Source organism: Prosopis cineraria, unplaced genomic scaffold (assembly GCF_029017545.1).
Source record: "Prosopis cineraria cultivar Desert tree isolate PC_DT_omini unplaced genomic scaffold, ASM2901754v1 PC7, whole genome shotgun sequence".
Lineage (NCBI taxonomy): Eukaryota > Viridiplantae > Streptophyta > Magnoliopsida > Fabales > Fabaceae > Prosopis > Prosopis cineraria.
Genome location: NW_026555338.1, coordinates 10,330,953 through 10,350,329, shown reverse-complemented (window position 1 = coordinate 10,350,329; position 19,377 = coordinate 10,330,953). Strand labels below are relative to the sequence as shown.

The window sequence follows — 19,377 nt, the reverse complement described above, 5'->3', positions numbered from 1 at the left end:
AAGCCTATTAAACTCACTCTAAGTCTCCTTAATCTATTATTTAACTGTAAGGATTTTTTATTAGATTTAGTGCTTTAGGTTAAATCTCATATCAAGGATGAAGTTAATAAATTTTACATGAGGAAACGAATCAAAGATCCAACCATTAAAAATACCAAGTTGGATGTCATGGTCTAGATGACCTAATTTTAGACAGATCCAACAGTGAAAAAATTCACAAATGAACATTTACCAAGGCTATTTTGTGACAATGTGAAATGGTTGTTATGAATGGTAAAGTTAATAACTCTCTATTCAAACAACTAATAAATGATCTAGTTGTTAATAAAAAAGAATTGGATGTCTTGAACATGATGACCAAATTTAAGCACAATCAAATAGTGAACCAATTCAAAACATCGATTTAATAAGACTGCTTTGTGAAGATGCAAAAACAACTATTACAAATGACAAAGTTTATAACTCTCTAAGAAGGAAACTAGTCAACGAGTCAACCGTTGAAAAGGACGAATTGGATGTTATGAACTTGATAACCAAATTTAACCCTAATCCAACTTTAAACAAATTCATAAAGGTTGATTTATCAAGGCCGTTTTTGTAGATGCAAAAACAGTTTTCTCTCTACTTCTCTCTTGAATGGCTATAGCTTAATCTCGGGTATACTATTTCTCTCATGACCTAATCTAACCCCTATCTTCTCTATTTAGTGAAACTCACAATATATTTCAATATTGGGCCTTTCTTCACATAAGAAGGGTACCCAAACTTGTTAACCTTAGTTTTTCCTCAAAACATAATCTAATTATTAATTAAACCTTATAATTTTTATAAAATTTAATTCCAAAATAAAAACTTAATCATATATTTTTCTTAAATTAAATTCTCAAATAAAAATAGAATGTTACACCCCTTTTGTTATTGTGTAGGGTTAATTATTGTATTTATAGTGATTATTGAAATGATAAAATATTTCTGACAATCCTTTTGATTAGTTATATTACTTTAAGCACTAGAAATTCTATTTTTGAAATTAGTTTGAGCGTGCACCATCTTATCATAATATACAACTTAAATATACAAAAATATTCATATTTAATTATGAAAAATAGTAATATTCAAATAAAGAAATCCTTAATTCTCAAGTAAATGAAAATTTCATCCATAAAATCTTATTCATGTCTTAGACAAATATTAATTATAAGTTCTTTACTAAAAAAACATTAATTATAAGTTTCTAACAATAATAAAATATAATACCATTAAAAATATTAATTGAGAAATTTAGATTCAATTTATGGTTCAATATTTAGAAGAGGAAAGAGAGAAAAAAGGAGAAAAATAAATAAAAGTAACTCGATTCAGCCTATTAACTTGGTTGGGTTGAAGCCTGGGTTGGTCTCGAATTGACTAGTTTATAGCTTCCTTGATTTAACATATCAACTAGACTGGCCTAGTGATTAGTTCATATGGTTATTGATCTAATTAGCGATCTAATTAGCTGGTCTGGTTTTTTGTTCCATTAGTAAATAAAATATCAACACAAAATCATATCACACTATATATTTAAATTTATGATAAAAGCATTGTAATATGTTATTGATATCTTCAAGACTTCAACCAATTTAACCAAATATTAAATTAAATAGTAATTAAGTAATTGTAAATTAATTTAGCTAAATAGCTTCATTAAATTGTTCAGCCCATCAAAGACTCATCTAAAATTTAACAGGTGTCATTTTGGTTTTCAAGAATGGTTAATTAAGTACATATCTCACTTTCAATTATTTTACACATATTCAGAAAATATTTTTTTTTGATATCATAAAAAAAGTGAGATGTACTTTTATTTTTATCCTTAATTTTAAATAATAATACAACTATATCTACTATCTTTATACTAATTAAGAAGAGGTAAAACTGAAAAAAAGTAATTTAATTACTATAAAATATTTTATATTTTTTATTAAAAATTATTTTTAAGAGATGTCTTGTAAATAGTGCTAGTGGGGGTAAAATAGAAAGCAAAGTGAAGTTCTTTGTTGGACAATAATAATTAAGCTAATGGTCAGATATCTAAGGCCCAAGTGCGGAGCTACCCAGTTTTACAAACTCCGAGGCAGAAGCAGCATCACACGTCGAAGATAAGGTTAAAACTCTTGCTCTAAATAAAATACAAATCACGAAGCGCCTATCGTGCAAAGACTCTGTGGAGAGGTGATGAAGAGCTAGCTATAGCTATGGCGAAATCTGGAAATCTGGCATTCACAGTTTTGAATTCATCACCTTCTAATTACTTAGTATCAGCGATTAAACCCAGAACCAAAACTCTCAGCATCATTCAGACTACTTGCAATTATGTTATCGCTGCCACTAGTTCTTCTAACAAAAGCAATAAGCAGCTCCACTCACCATTGGTACGTGCCTATTATATAACTTCTTCATTATCGATTGATTTCTCATATATAGCTTACTTGTTTAGTCCTTTAATTCTTGAATTTACATCTTCGTTCTCGGTTTGAAATTCTCTGATCGTGAGCATGGCTTCTCTGCGGTGAGTTCAGATCGTCGAATCTTAATTCTATGGTTAAAGAAATTAATTATCAATGATGATAATGGCTTGATCGGTACCAAGTAGATGCCAATTATTCTTTTTCAGTGTAACTATATGTTTTAACCAAGCATCGAATATATACGGTGATGTTAGTTATAACTTATAACTTCATTAGAATGGAATACTTCCAAGTTCCAACGTTATCCAAAAAAAAAAAAAACTGGAGTACTTCTTTATTTATTGTGGAAGATGTCCTGTGCTGTCCGAGTGTGGCACGTATTAACCCACGTACATGCAGTTATTATTGATTAATTTACTGTGCTTTTTTAATTTTAGATTTTAAAATTTGATTGAGTGGGGCAAAATTTAGCTATCAATAAAATAGGATTTGTATTAGAATTTAGAAATACATGATCATATACCATCAATTAGTTATTAATTCTCATTAAATATGTCCATATTTTGAATCATTTTCTAAAATTACCCTTCCTCGCTCAAAGTTTATTAAACTAGGCCGAACAAAAAGTTTGTCAAACTAGTTTAGTTTTGTGAATTTTTTCTATCCACTTAATTAAATATACTTAAGAAAATCAAGTAACTAATGATTTAGAAATGTGTAAAATCTCATCAAAAAGGGTTAAATTTTTTTTAAAAAAATTTCTTATAAAAAGCCTAATTGATAACTAAATTTTAAAGGCGTTAATTAGTACATGTCATATTTTATTTTTCTCCCTCATAGTATAAGATTATAAATTTCATAATTTTTCATGGAAAATATAATTTCTATAATGAATTTAATATAACATATAAATATATTTTTATATACTAATTATTAATATTTTTTATAAAAATTTATAAATATTGCCCCTACTAGGCTAAGGCCCCTCGCTGCATATAAGATTGAGGAACTGCAAAATGGATTAAGAGTAAAAAATAAACTAAGGTGTAACAACCAATTGAAGTTAAGGAAATTTTGTAAGATTCTTACAACTTTTGTAAAATATGGTTGATAGTTGACAATTAATTAATTAATAGTTGATTGTCTCGTTATTTTTGTAATTATCATTTTTCACAATTTACTATTTATAACCTTGGTATATTTCATTAGAATCAATAAAAAAATTTAAAACATTTTAATTCATTATAAAAATTAATTAATTTTTTTTCCATCCATTAAAAATACATATTTTAATCATGTATCTGTAAAAGTCGTCAACCGGAGCGTGGTTATATTTTTCTTTTCATTTTGCATTCTTTCAATTATACTCCGTATGTTAAAATAATATAAAGTATTTTTTAAAAAATTATATATTAAAAATGTAAATTATTTTAAATTTTTAAAATATAATTATTATCTTTTTATTAAAAGTACTTCTATTAATAAATATATTTATATTTATTGTAAAGTATTTAATAAAAATAAATATAAAAAAATATAATTAATTTAAAAATAAGTAAATATTTTATTGAATAGTAAAATTTAATTAAAAATATTTTATGCTTTAAACGAAGGGAGTGCACAATTACATGTGATATGTACGAAAACAAAGGAATATCCTAAATCTTTGCCCTGCTCGTTCCTGTGTCCGAACAGAGGTTCTTTAACTAACCTGATTCTTCCCTTCTATTTGATATGTCTTTAAAATCATCAAAGATTTACTCGTTTTTATAGTCTTCGTGTTAGAAATTAGGATTTGTATCTTGTAATGAGCATATTCATTCATTCGAATTGTTTAGTTTGATTGTCTGTTGAGCGGGTTTCGGCGGGTTGAAGGGTGAATTAGGCATTACTGGAAGAGTTAAAGTTAAAATGGCCAATAACAAATATATTTTTAACAGTTGTGTGAAGCATGACAAAATGGAAGAAGCTGATAATAACCTTTTCCAATTCCCATAATCCTGAAATTAAGGAGCATTGATTGTAAAGTGAACCTGATGAAAATCAAGTTGTATCATCAAAGGAGAACCATTACTAAACCAGTGAACAACACTTCGTTACTTGTCTAGCGTTTTCTTTCTTCGACAATGTATCTTAATTTGTGTTTTAGTTTGCTAGCCTCTACTCTTAACCAAGGAAGCACCAGTTTTGTTTTCTTTTTATGAACACTGTAAACTGGTACCTTTTCATATATGTTATGAAAAGCCAAACTATGATACTGTCTTTACTTTAGATATTCCAGTGTGGGGAGTCCCTATTCTTTGAGCATCAATCAAAGAACTTGCGTGATCTATTCCAACATCAACATTCTGTATATGCATAAAACTTGCCCTGATTATAATATGATGACAGGCTAAATGACTCCATCCACATTTTCTTGGTCAATTAATAAGCCTGATGTATGTAAAATGTTTTAGTGGCAAACTAAAGCTTTTATTACCAATAAGTTCAATGTAAAATATTTTAGTGATGACAAACTATCTTCAAGTAAATTTAGTGGCAGCTTTCATCATCACAATGACATAGTAAAGCTGCTTGAAGCAAGTTAAGTAGTGACTTATTTTTCCATTGATAAAATAATCTATTTAGCTTCTAAGCTAAACCCTTTGTATTTACCACTTATTTTTTGCTGCATGACAGATAGGAAAGCCAAGTAGAGCACCACGTCGTCTAATCACAGTATCAACGAGTGATGGAAAATGGCATGGTGAATGGACAAGTGATTACAAATTGTCTTTGCAGGACCTACAATTACAGGATTTGGTTGAGGTTGAAGAAGACAAAAAGAAAAATGCCCAAGTGTTGGTCAGCCTTAGCATCCAAAAGGTTCTTCCTCTTTTGATTTTTTAACATATATGTCTCTAGGCATCATGTAACATATTTTCTCTTAATTTTTTATTATAATAATTTACTAACAAGCTTTGAATAGTATCAGTGTAGAGATTGTTTATTTCAATTGACCATAATATCGTATTTAATATTTATTGCCTGCATATTACAATGAACTAGCATGCTAGCTTTGGCTTGACAGTAGATGGAAACATTGTGACATCATTCACTCGAAAATGCAGTAATTGCTCTTCACCTTATTGCCGACAGGTACCTTATTTCCTCTCATGATAAATTGCTGCTTTTTTTTTTTTTTTTTTAAGTTTAAAGCAATATTTATGAAAGTTAAGTTTGGAGAACAAATCATATGGTTTTATAATGTATTGTTGGACATGTTTAAATAATACATATGATAGAATAGCCTTGATCTTAAGTTGGCTAGTTGCTCAATTCAAAAGGAACTTAGGGCATTAATTTTTTGTGTTTCCATTATTTACCTTGGCAAAAATCAATAGGATGATTTAGTTGATTCCATTGGGTAGCGTATTATGGTCCATGACGAAAAAAATATGAAGTTGCAGTTTAAAATATTTGCCTTCACTACCATGTTCTTAGGTTTCCTTGAGCGGTGGCTGTAGAGCTTTTGCTATTTATAAGAAGTCCCCAGCTTGATGTGCTCACCCCAAATTCAATTTATAACATCCTATGTCCATCTAGAGAGCATTTTAAGACAATAAAATGATTCTCTTAAGCTTGAATCTTGCTTAACAAGCAATGGCTGGAAAGCTGACCTATATTTGATTTTGATCATTTTGACATTTGGAACATTGAAATTGAGTTCTAGAACATGAGAAATAGATGGATCAATTTTATGACATGTTATTTACTCAATCAACTTGGATTATGATGGTCTCCATTTCTATTAAATTTTACAGATTGATGCAAAATTTAAAGTATGGATTCTCTTGGCAAGCAGAGATAATCACAATATACAACTTCCTGATATTGGCGGTGACCCTTCTTTAAGTCTCCAACCCAATCTATTTATTTTGTCAATTTTTTTGGTATTTAAATGGTATCAAGAAAATATGTTGGAATGTTTGGTGTATATAAAGGCATAAATTTATGGCTTGGTGATGGATGAACCCAAAAAAGGCCAATTGAAAGAAAATTGCAATTAACAAGAAACAGGATTGGGGTTATTTTATATTAATTTTAAGATAACTAGGATTTTTAAATAAAGTTATTTTGTTGGGATATCTAGAATAACTTCTAGTTTAATTAAGTTTTATCTTATCTCATAGGATTTCTTAGGATTTATCTTTTATCTTATCATTTAGAACTGGAATTATATTATTTTAAATAATTATACCGAGGGCTCTTTAAATAACCTGAGGGTTTCATCAATTGTTAGACTTTGTGCCACTGGAATAATATTGAGTATTTAGAATATTCCTTCTCTCTCCCCCTTTCCTTTCACTGTTTTAAATCACACAGAAGACCAAAAACATCATTACTAACATTTGTCTCTAGCCAGTTCGCCATTCAACTTCCTTATATATTACTAAACAACATTGTTTTAAATGAGGAACGTTTCTGATTTGCAGCTGAGTCCATTCTTAATGAGTTAGACAGACACTAAAGAGTATACTCTACCTCCAGCGAAACCTTGTAATGCTCAATATTACCAAGAAATTTTCAAACCAGTAAACATGCCACAACCACAAGTCTATGCTTCAAGCCTTATTGTTTTGTTGGATCAATGGTAGCCCTTTTAGTGTTTATGATATTTGCATGGGAACATTAGAGAATAGAGTGGAGCAAGGTTGATGGGAAGAAACTCACACAGCCCAGAACTTTGTACATAAATCTAACAATTTGAAAATAAAAGAAGATATGATGAAGGGAAGAAACTCCACCTTGTTACATGACACAAATTGTTAGAGACAAAAAGCAAGGTGGTTTAGGTATGAAAGATCTTGTAAAACAGTACAAGACCTTCATCCTCAAACTCTGCTGGAATGTGCTTATGAACAAAAAAATAAGCTCTATGGATAAGGGTGGTGAAGGCAGAGCACAGTTGCTGGGAGGATGAGTTATCTCAGGTACATAAGAAAAAGAATGCATCATAGACTTAGAGAAGCATATGCACAGTGTGGCCACTAATTTTTACAAGGTCTTGGGAGAAGGCTAGTCTTGGGGCGGTTGAAGACTCTGTTTTGGTTGGATACATAGATGAACTTCAAAAACCTTTGGCTGATATAGTAGATAGCCAAAATAATATTTATGACATCTATGAAAAGTGGATGATTTTTGGCTCCCCACGCTGATTTGGGTATGGACAAATTAAACTCTTGTCTTTTGGTCTGCATTACCAATGAGATTACTTGCACTCGCATTCAATTTGAGAGGAGTGGTGCAGATAAATATTTTTGGAAATCATCCTGGGATGGTTTTGTTTCTTTGTTAAGTCTGCCTATTTATTTCAATTTGAAGGTACACTGCGTCGCAGAAGTGAAACATGGAGAAAGATTTGAAGAAAAGCTCTACCAAAGAAGATGAAAACGTTTTTGTGGCTTTTGGAACATGAGAATTCATATTGCATTTCTTAGAAATAGAAGAGTACTTGCACAGACTGGCAGATGCCTGCTAAGATGTGCAGAGGAGGAAACAATCATGCACATGATTGGAGGCTGTCCGCATGTAAAGGAAAAGCGGAAAAAGTTAGTGATGTCAGATTTGTGGCCACAATATTCAAACTTGGGGAGTATAACAGTGGCTAAAGCTCTGTTTGGTTGGAGGTAAATGGAGGGGAGGGGAGGGGAGGGGAGGGGAGGGATACCATTTCTTTCATTTGGTTTAAAATTTTTGGAGGGGAGGGGAGCCAAAATTTTGGCTCCCCTCCCCTCCCCTCCCCTTATTTTGGATCCCTCCAAATTGGGGTTTTTTTGAGGGAGAGCTAAGGTGGAGTTTCATATTAGAAGCAAGAAGAATCTTCACCTAGTCTGTATCGTGGAACATTTTATTCTTTTATGTTTGTTGGGATATCTGGGTCTTGAGATGTAAAAAGGCCTTTTGTAATGAGGTTAACCATACTGTAAGGATTATGCTAGATAGTTCTCCAGGGCAAGAATGATGGGTAATTTTGAGAACTCAATCAGATCTACTGTGGGGACGCACCTGTTGAGACAAAAAATGAATGTTGTTGAGCTACTTTAACCTAGAGATTGATGGAGCAGGAGCAGTCAAGTTTAATGAATGAAGCTCATGTGGTGGAATAGTGTTGGGCTTTTGCAAGATAGTGGAACTTTGCCCTCCTACCTTTACAGAGATAAAACGCATTATAGCTGGTTTGTCTTTTTGCCCTCCTACCTTTACAGAGATAAAACACATTATAGCTGGTTTGTCTTTTTGCTGGTAAAGGGGGATCAAAAAATTGCAGGTTTTATCAGATTGTGCTCAGGCAATCTGCTTCTTAGCTAGAGAAGCCATGGGTGACCATCCTTTAATGCTATTGAGAAAGTCAGGGAACGAGTTACTAGAGATTGGCATGTATTCTTTTGTTTCATTTCCAGAGATTGTAATTATAATGCAGATTGTAACCTCTCCCCATTTCAAACTGTTATCTCTTCACTAAATCGATATAAGGAGGGGTTAACTCAATCACCATATCAATTTACCAAACTGAAATCAAATAAATTTATTTAGAAAATGCTTGGGAACCCAAGACTTCCTTGTGAAAATCATTTGAAATCAGTTACATATCAGATAGTACATAGCGAAAGACATTAACCATGCATTCATCACTCACAACAAAAGATTCAAGTCAAGAAATACATACAGAATAGGGGTGGTGTGGCACAGAGCCACGGGCTCCTTGCTTGTGCCATGTGTCGCGGCTTGTTGTACCATGCGCCGTAGTGCACATAACATATTTTACTGTCATTATGACAGTTAACGAAAGTGAATTTCTTGCATACATCGTTTCCACTTGTGATGTTTGATCAGAGTGATTTAAGCCCCCACACGTAGCTTACTTCATAAGCTAACCAATAAGATAAGTTTGGACACGATCCAATGGTTTGGTCTAAATTTGGATACTCGGGTGCGAAAAGCTACTTTTCTCAAAATTTTCATGCATCAAAGCATTCAAATCGTATACCTTGTCTAATCCATTTTGAGTTTAGAACCAAGTCTAAAAGAATTATTTACACCTGATTGAATAGTTTTCATGACACACACACACACACACAGATTTGGCCATTTAATCACCTATTTACATAATTAAGGGTTGTTTATACAACTTTATACAAAAGCACTCTCTAGGCCATTCAATTCACAATTTCACCATAATATCATCACTACAAGTATACTTACACATGCACACTTTTATACAACACAATCCTAATCCCAAGTCATCTTTTACCACAATTGAGCTAGGATTCACATATCACTACAATTTCACTACATGCTCACTACTTACATGTTCTGTGGATTTTTGGAGAGAATAATATTTCTTATATTCATATTTTGATGTACAAATAGGTCCCATATATATACATTAAGAGAGATAAAGTCTAATAAATAATAATAAAGCCTAATAAATGATACTAATAATGTAATATTCCCACACTCCTCCTCAAGTTAGATAATAGATGCTAATTATGTCCAACTTGGTTATACAACTCTCAAAGGCAGGCTTAGGTAGCCCCTTGGTTAGCACATCCGCAGCCTATAACTTTGTAGGTAGGTATGTCAAGCATAGACTACCTTCCTCTATTTTCTCTCTGATAAAATGTCTATCCACTTCAACATGTTTAGATCTCTCATGCTATACAGGATTTAACGCCATGCTTATGGCAGCCTTATTATCACAATACAACTTCATTGGTGGATCTACTCTGACTTGTATTTCTTCCATGACCCTTCTTATCTAGAGTTCTTCTGTAATTCCTTGAGCTAATGCTCTTAATTCTGATTCAGCACTGCTGCTAGATACAACTCTCTACTTTTGACTTTTCCAAGTTACTAAGTTTCCCCACACAAACGAGCAATAGCCAGAGGTGGATCTCTTGTCTCTATAGGTCCCCCCCAATATGTATCTGTATAGATCTCAATTGTCCTTTGAATGCTTCTTAAATAGAAATCCCTTACCAGGTGTACCTTTAAGGTATCTAAGAATCCTGTATATAGCTTCCAGGTGTTTCTTCCTTGGATCGCACATGTATTGACTTGCTACACTGACAGCAAAAGCAATATTTGGCCTTGTATGGGATAGATAAATCAGCTTCCCAACCAGTCTTTGATATTTGTCTTTATCAATAGTTTCTTCTTTTTCCTTGCCTTCTTCTTCTTCAACCTCATCATCAAAGTTGTCTTCTCCTTCTAAATCCTCCTTACTATTTTTCTCAAACTTCTTCTTTCTCGAGACCACAATAGGAGTTTCCTTTGGTTTACAACCTAACATGCCAGTTTTCTTCAGAAGATCAAGTACCTACTTCCTCTAAGACATATATATGCCTTGTTTTGACCTCGCAACTTCCATCTTGAGAAAATATTTTAAGTTCTTAAGATCCTTGACTTTAAATTCATTACCTAGGACACTCTTTATCCTTGCTATTTCCTCAACATGATGTCCTGTAAGAATTATATCATCTGCATATACAATGAGGATGCACTTCTTGGCTCTCTCAGTCTTAACAAACATTGTATGATCTAATAATTCTTGTTTATAGCCTTCTAACTTTGGAACCTTTAAAAATCTATCAAACCATGCTCTAGGTGACTATTTCAAGCCATATAGGGATTTCTTCAACCGGCATACTTTGTCACTTCTGCCTCTATCAAATCCCGAAGGTGAATTCATGTAGACTTCTTCCTTCAATTCTCCATTTAGAAAGGCATTCTTGATATCTACTTGATGGAGTGACCATTCAAGGTTAGTTGCTATTGACAATAGAATTCTAATAGTATTTAGTTTTGCAACTAGTATAAACGTCTCTTTGTAATCTATACCATATGTTTAGGTAAAATCCCTTGCTACTAATCGTGCCTTTAACTTGTCAAGTGTGCTATCAGCCTTATACTTTGGGGTGAAGACCCACTTGCAACTAATCAATTTCTTACCTCTAGGTCTTTTAACAATCTCCCATGTTCCATTTTTCTCCAAAGCTCTCATTTCCTCCATAACTGCATTTCTTCATTTTGGTATTCCCAGTGCCTCTTGGATGTTGTTAGGAATAACAACTTTATCCAAATTAGTGATGAAGGCCTGGTAACTTAGAGAGAGCACCTTGTAGGATACATGCTTCTGAATCGAATGTAAAGTACAAGATTGAGGTTGTTTTTGGAGAGCAATGGGTAGATCAAGATCAATAGGTTCACTTCCTTGTTCCGAATCATCTGGCTCACTGGATGGATCTGTCTTTGGTACATCAACTCCAAGAACTACCTTAGGTTCTAACTTTCTTAGTGCCTCAGGTATAAGTTGCTCACTATCTTTGGATTTCTTTTTTTGAGTGTAAACCAATAACTCTCCCTTTTGTGGTCTTTCTACATCTTCCTTTGCTTTATTGTTTTTCTCAAATTTTGGCATAAGAGAAGAGGTTGGTGTTGATGAGGGTGATGGTTCTATTATTGGAGGTACTGGCTCAAGAAATACATATTTTATGTTTGGTTTGGGTTCTCAAGTCTGAGATTCACCTATGTTCTCCCTTTAAATTGAATAATTGGGATAGAATAGAGTAGCTTTATGAAAGGTGACATCAAGACTAACAAACGTGTGTTTTGTGACAAGGTTAAAACATTTGTATCCTCTTTAGGTAGGAGAATAGCCAAGGAATATGCACTTGGTGGCTCAAGATTCAAGTTTGGTACTTTGGTGGTTATGGACAAATGCTGCGCAACCAAACACACGAAATGGAAGATTGGTTTCAATATGGGTGGTGGAGAAAATACTTTGCAACTTGTGGAGAGGGGTTTCAAAAGATAAGACCTGACTAGGCATACGATTGATAAGGTAGGTTGCGGTTAAAATGGCATCCCCTCAATAAAACTTAGGCACATTACAGGTCAACATGAGTGCTCTAGCAACGTCAAGAATATGGCAATTTTTCCTTTCTGCAACCTCATTTTACTAGGGCATATGAGCACAAGAACTGGAATGCACGATACCATGCAATTGGAGAAAGGTATTCAAAGATTGGTTAAAGTACTCAATGCCATTATCGGTGTGTAAAACTTAGATGGTGGTATTAAACTGGGTTTTGATCATGTTGAAGAAATTTATGAACATGGATGTAGCCTTAGATTTGTTTTGTAAATGGTAAACCCAACAGATGCGAGTATGGTTATCAATAAAGGAAATGAAGCGTGTCACTTTAGTATGATTGGGTGTACGAGATGGTCCCTACAAGTCACTATGAATGGTTGTGAAAGATTTGGTAGGTGTGTGTTTTGCTCTGGGAAAGGACGTTCTATGGTGTTTGGCAGGCTCACACACTTCACAATGAATGTTATTAATATTCAAGTTGGGACATAAAGTTAGGAACAATAGTTGAAGATAATGGAAATTAGGATGATCCATCCTCTTATGCTACAACATAAAATCATTAACTTTAGAGGAGGATGCAAAATTACCAACAATTGAGGAGTTACTTGCTCGGGTAGAGACTTTGAAATAGTAGAATCCTTCACACTCCTTAGCACTTTCGATTGTCACCCCTGATGACAGATCTTGAAACACACAACAAGATGGGAGAAATTTAGCATAATAATTTAATTGCTTGGTCAATTGGCTAACTGAGAGTAAATTACAATCAAGTTTAGGCACAGGAAGTATAGTTTCCAGCACTATAGAATCCGAAACCCGAATACTCCCTTTTCCCGCTGCAGGTGCTAATGAGCCATTTGCAATCTTGATTTTAATATTCCCAGCACATGAGGCATAAGTGGTAAACAACTCATGGCAATTAGTCATGTGATCAGAGGCTCCAAAGTTAACAATCCACACTGTTCTATTACGTGATGGTGTTAAAGCTTGAAGGAAGGAAGCCTTTTTCGCCGCTAATGCAACAGGTGTAGTTTTGGCAACTTTTAATATGAGACATAGGAATATTATTATTCCTATAATGTTAGACATAAATCGACTCCCATACTCGAGACACATTAGACATCACAGACCCATTAAAATAGGGAAGTAGTGCGGAACATACTGGGATAAAGCACGAGTCCATGAACGAAGGTTGCCCAGACGAAGGACATACTGGGATCTGGCTGGAATCTTCAAGCTGACGTCGGAGGAAGTCATCAAAGTTGCATCGGACCACACACACTCCCCCATTCGCCAATGAAGCATCTCTAGCGCCGAACACTGTTGGGGTACATGTGACTCGCACACGCCACTGTTGGTTGTGATCTTTCTAGGTTTGGCTGATCGAAGTCTCCTCTTCCTTATGGGGCTGGCAGTGAAGGTCAACAAAGCCTCTAGCAGTACTCGTATGAACACCCAACAGTATTGTACAGGATGCAATATGTGATCCATAACCTAAAAACCCTAAAAAATTATTTTTGAAATTTTGCTAGCATGGCTCTGATACCATGTGGATTTTTGGAGAGAATAATATTTCTTATATTCATATTTTGATGTCCAAACAAGTCCTATAGATATATATCAAGAAAGATAAAGTCTAATAAATAATAATAATGCCTAATGAATGATACTAATAACTGCTAATTATTGACGATAATAACGTAATATTCCCACATGTTCATAACACATTCACAACATGATTTCAATCAAATCATAGCCCATATCACAAAATTTACTAAATGTAACATATTTTTACACATATAGGGTTAAGATTCACAAAATCACCACGTCATAATACAAAACATACGTATGAGTCCTATGGCAACTTTCATTTACAAATGTAAACAAAACAAGTTCATTACACAAACTCTTGTTTTCCATAGCAACAGCACTAGGGGCTAGCCTAACGTCTTTTCCTTTGCTTGACTCACCACTATCACACATAATGATCGGGTGTCGTTACTCTAACACCGCATCTCACAAATGCTAAGGAGCTCTGATCTCCAATATTGTATCCCACATAGGCACTAAGGAGATAATCCCCAATACTGCATCTCAATAGGTACTAAGTAGATGAAATTCTCTAATACCATATATAGTCAAGCACTAAGGAGAATAATGTCATATAAACTTCTTCCTACTTTTCCTTATGAGTAAACTCTCACCCTTTATGATCATGCTCACATATCAATCACTTATTCGCATTCAAATCTATATATATATGGTTATATAATCATATATTTCCACAAAGTCCGTTTTCTTGAAATCTATTTCTTGAAAATCCTTTTTATGCCAACCATTGATTATTTTCAAAACATGCATAGTTCAATGTAGTTTCTTGAAATAAATATAATACTTACAAATAGTTACAATAAATAATGACATAGAGAAAGTTATTCGATTATCCCAACCCTTCTATCACAAGAAAGGATTACCTGTGGATTTCTTATATGCTTGATCACCACACTATCTTCCCTTCTCAAGATATACACATAACACAATAATCTACACATAATTAGTGCTATTAATCAATTAATAAAATTGATCATAAGTACTAATTACCATCTAAAACCACATTCAACTATTCTTTTCCTTACACTTAGTGAATTTAGGTACCTTTGTCCCCACTCACCTCTTTACATTATTTATATTAATCCTAGTACACTTCTTTCACAATCTCCCTTCTCTTTTCTTTCTAATTTAGGGTCACATTAAGCATACAGTCTTTAAGCTTTATCGTTTAATTTCAAATTAGTGGCAAAATCTTAATTCAATTCCTAATAACCTTTACATTACAAAAGGGTAAGAAACAAACCCCGTAAAATTTCCCGATTCAATTTCTCCGTAGCTTATTCTAAGAGAAATTAGGATAGAATTAAAGTTAAGGGCGGTATGAAACTTACCTGGAAAGCTATTGGTCGGAAATGTCTCTCTTGGCTTCAAAATCCGATGCCCTAGCAGAGCAAAGCTCTTTTCTCTTTTCTCTGCTCAATTTTCCTTTCTTTTCCTCCAAAACCCATTAGTTTCCATGTAATTATTATCTTATTTTCTATGGTGTGTGCTGTGGCACAAGTAGCATTAGCAGTGGCGCGTGGCATAGTGAGGAAAATTCTCACCATGTGCACACGCTTCATTCTAGAACTTAATCCTTTCACCCGTATCTACTCATCCAACATTCCAAAGAGTCAAAATATCAAATCATCATTCAAAAATCCTAATCACTCACTAATTACTAATTTATCCCTAATTAGAAATTAGTTTCAAAATTAGGAAATTAGGATCTTGTATAGATTCATTAGCTAAACTAGCCTTGGGGCTTAGTCATGATTTTCATATCTTTGAGCAACTTCTACCTATCTTGGGAAGAGTCGGAGTTTGATCAAAGGGGTATTGTTTGTTTCTTTTTTGTTGTTTTGGTTGTAGTTTGTATGTTCTTTTCTGAGTAATGATATGCTGTACTTCCAAGTCAAAAGAAGAAAAAGAAAAAACACTATATTAAATTAGCTATAGGATATGCTGGCTAGAAGATATTGGTTTTACAAGAAATGTTGTAACTTGAAGCAATATAAAGTTCTGATCCCCCTTCTCGAGAAATGGATGTTCTCTTTTGTTGTCTCACTAAACTGCAACATTTTTATGACGTTCTGCTTTTAGAGCCCAAAAAAAATGATGGAACCCCAACCCATTAGGATACCCTGATATATGCTACTATTATGTCCAATATTATTGTCTTTAACCGAGGGTAATCTGATACAACTACTTATAAAATGCAGGTGATATATGTTAGACCAGGATATGAAGCTGATCTTGATTCTCTGATACAAGATACCATCAGGCTAAACACCCCAATCAAAGTATAATATGATGGAAAGACATTATTCAATTTTGTCATTCATTAATTGTGTCATTCAATCCTTTTAGGATCTAGTATGTAATCACTTGGTTACCATATTATACTTTTCACCCTTAGTTTAATGAAAAGGATCATGTGGATATTAAAACAATGAACAGTTTTATCATTGAAAGTCAATTTCACTTATCAGTGGAAAATTTTCTGTGGTATTTTTTTAATTTTATATGTTATTGGTGTTATGATATTATTGTTGAGATAAAATTGATTTTTGGAAAATGAAAATGTGACTTTCAAGGAACTATTTGTCGTCAATTAATTTGGTTGGGTGTTAATCTAAATAATAATTGCACATCATTATGAAATTGTTTGCAATTTAAACATGCACATTATTTTTTTTTGTCAACTTTGAATGACACATTTTAGAAGTTACATTGTTTTCTAAGGTTATTATAGACAATGTAAGCCTTTTTTTTCTTTTTTTATTCACTCTTTTCCCCCCTTTCTCTGCAGGATACTTGCTCAGAGTTGTGCGAGAAATCTGAGGCCACATTACAGTGTAAGCATTTGTTGAAAACTTGATAATGATAACAGGGTTTCCTTTTGCTTTTAGTAATCAACAAAATGAAGCTCCAAGGTCAGTTTAAAAATTGAAGGAAAATTGATGAAAAAGCATGGACTGGCCTGTTTTTAGAAGTGTCATGTTGAACTCATTCCAACAGCGACACTGCATGGCATTAAGTTGACATGCATCTAAACAGCATATGAAGATTTCAAAATAACTGTTGTTTTACAAAAAGGAGGTGAACAGATGTAAAATAAAAGACTAAATAACTCATCTTGATGAAATAATCAAAGTTAGTTTCTAATTTTTTGGTACATGAATAATTCAAATAATATTAGTGTCGTTAAAGTCGCTCAGGCACTGAGACAAGGTGCAGAATAGCCTTATTGCCTCTCGTGTGAAGAGAGGCGATGAGTTCACGTAGGCTCTCAAGGCACCTTTCTTGAGCAAAAAGCAAGCTCCTTTTGGAGCCTGGTTGCGATTTCTCACAGTATTTATGCATAAGATCTCACCCCTCGTGTGATGAGAGGCAATGAGTTTACTCAGGTGCTCACCTTTGGATGCCTTGTGCTCTTTGCTCGAGCAAAAGTGAGCGCCTTTTGGTGTCTGGTTGCAATTTCCCAAAGTATTTATTCATAATGCACAGCATGATTGTTAGCTATATCTATATGTTCTTCACATGACACAATATTTCAGAGTATTTATATGAAGATGAATTAAATTTGCATTTAGCATTTTGTCTATTATTTTTTGTCTATACATTATGCATTTTCACAACACCTTGCTTCACTTGGGCACGCTCCTTTCTTTTGCCTTTAGAAGTCTTGCACCTGGAGTGCACTTTTTGCCTTTAACAGCACTTACTATACTGGATTTGATTTGGATGATGATAGTGAAGAGATTTAAATATATAGAATAATGCCACTTGTGTTTAATTATATAGGGGAGTCATAGTTTACACAATTTCACATACATACACACTTCAACTGATATATGTCATGCCAAATTCTACACACACACATTTTTGAAGTTTCATGTGGCTGCATGTTTGTGTTGATGCTTTAAGAGAAGAAACGTTTTTGTTTCAGTTATTGGAGGGATAAACAGTTCTATTGATAAAAGGTGGTCAAGGCTATATGAGCTAAAAAGTGCAAGGCTATAATTAACGGCATTCATAAACAACAAACAGGTGCGGGTAAATGTGGAGCTGGCTGAGGATATATGTCTACATGTTCATGCACAACACGCGCATATGTATTTATATGTACTAATGTTGCGTTGTTTATAATTTGTACTGGTTATTTCTTAAGACTTGTGCTTTATTTGTAGGCATAAGTTATATCTTTCACATTTTTGGCATATGTTATTAGAATTTTGGTATATTTGTAATTAATAGTCAATATTTATAAGATCATTTGTCTGCACATTTTGATCATTAGTCATGGTATCATTGTTAGCTTGATTTTCTTCCTTTTCATCTAGCCAGAGACTATCAAGAGTAAGATTTATGATTTCATCTTCTTTGTTTTTATCTGATAAGGATTCATTAAATCTGACATGATTTGACTCTTCAATAGTTAAGATTCTTTTGTTAAATACTCTACAAGTTTTGATTTTATTAGAATAACCTAGAAACACAGCTTTGTTACTCTTAGAGTTAAACTTATCTAGATTATTTTTATCATTGTTAAGTACAAAATATTTACAGTCGAAAACATGTAGATGTGAGATGTTAGGCTTTTTTTCTTTGTAGAGCTCATAAGGTGTCTTGTTCAAAATTGGTTTCACATAAACTCTATTTGTGATGTAGCAGGCTATGCTCATGGTATTTGGCCTATGAACACTGTATTTTGTTCGAGCATTATTTTTAATAACCAAAAAATATAAAAATACAAAAAAAAAGAAAATTTTCTTTTTGGATTATATTTTCAAATATATATATATATATATATAATACAAAAATAAGATTTAATCCTTCTAAAGATTATATATCTTTTAAAATAAAAAGATTAATTAAAATTAAAAATAATAACCTTGCTTAAATTTTTTTTAAAAAAATATTTTTCAAATTATTTCAACAGCAAGAAAATTGTGAGAATCAACTTCTTAAGAATTAAGTATTTTTACATTTTTGTAGATTTGATTGTCTCCCTTATATGTACATATACATAATAATAATAATAAAATAATTAAAAACTAAAAGAAAAGAGAGTTAGGTTTTAAGAAAATAATAATATAAATAACATGGAAATCAAGGGTTAAACGCTAGAAAATCCAGTGTTTAACTAATTCCTCTATCCATTCTTCCAGGTGTAGCAACAGGAAGCAAATAAAAAAAATTATCGACTACGCATGCACAGATTTTTCGTTACAGCATAAAAAAAAACAAACAGAAATAGTACACATGAAACACAGAAATAGGGCAGAGAAATGCTGAAACATTAAAAAAAAACAGAGAGAAGAGAAACAGATCCTCTTCAGCTAGCCATAGTAGCCTGCACGCACAAAATACACACAAAAAGAAAGCAGAAGCATGGATGCAGAAGACAGGAAA

The 19,377-nt window shown here is 33.0% G+C and overlaps 1 protein-coding gene across 3 annotated transcripts; it reads left to right on the top strand.

Annotated features, from left to right (window-relative positions):
* The first annotated feature begins 2,098 nt into the window (after window positions 1–2,098).
* LOC129316151 (large ribosomal RNA subunit accumulation protein YCED homolog 2, chloroplastic-like) lies at window positions 2,099–18,285 on the top strand. 3 transcript variants are annotated; one of them, XR_008594694.1, is made up of 8 exons: window positions 2,099–2,414; window positions 5,130–5,315; window positions 5,499–5,588; window positions 6,254–6,329; window positions 7,815–8,668; window positions 16,182–16,262; window positions 16,772–16,817; window positions 17,912–18,285. XR_008594694.1 is itself a non-coding variant. In XM_054960440.1 (6 exons), exons 1-5 carry the CDS (start codon window positions 2,238–2,240, stop codon window positions 16,801–16,803), a joined length of 561 nt encoding a protein of 186 aa, XP_054816415.1. In that variant the 5' UTR covers window positions 2,100–2,237; the 3' UTR covers window positions 16,804–16,817; window positions 17,912–18,285. The 3 variants fall into 3 exon arrangements, 1 of the variants encoding a protein (XP_054816415.1); XR_008594695.1 differs by lacking the exon at window positions 7,815–8,668 and having other exon boundaries at window positions 2,101–2,414; XM_054960440.1 differs by lacking the exons at window positions 7,815–8,668; window positions 16,182–16,262 and having other exon boundaries at window positions 2,100–2,414.
* The last annotated feature ends 1,092 nt before the right edge of the window (window positions 18,286–19,377 follow it).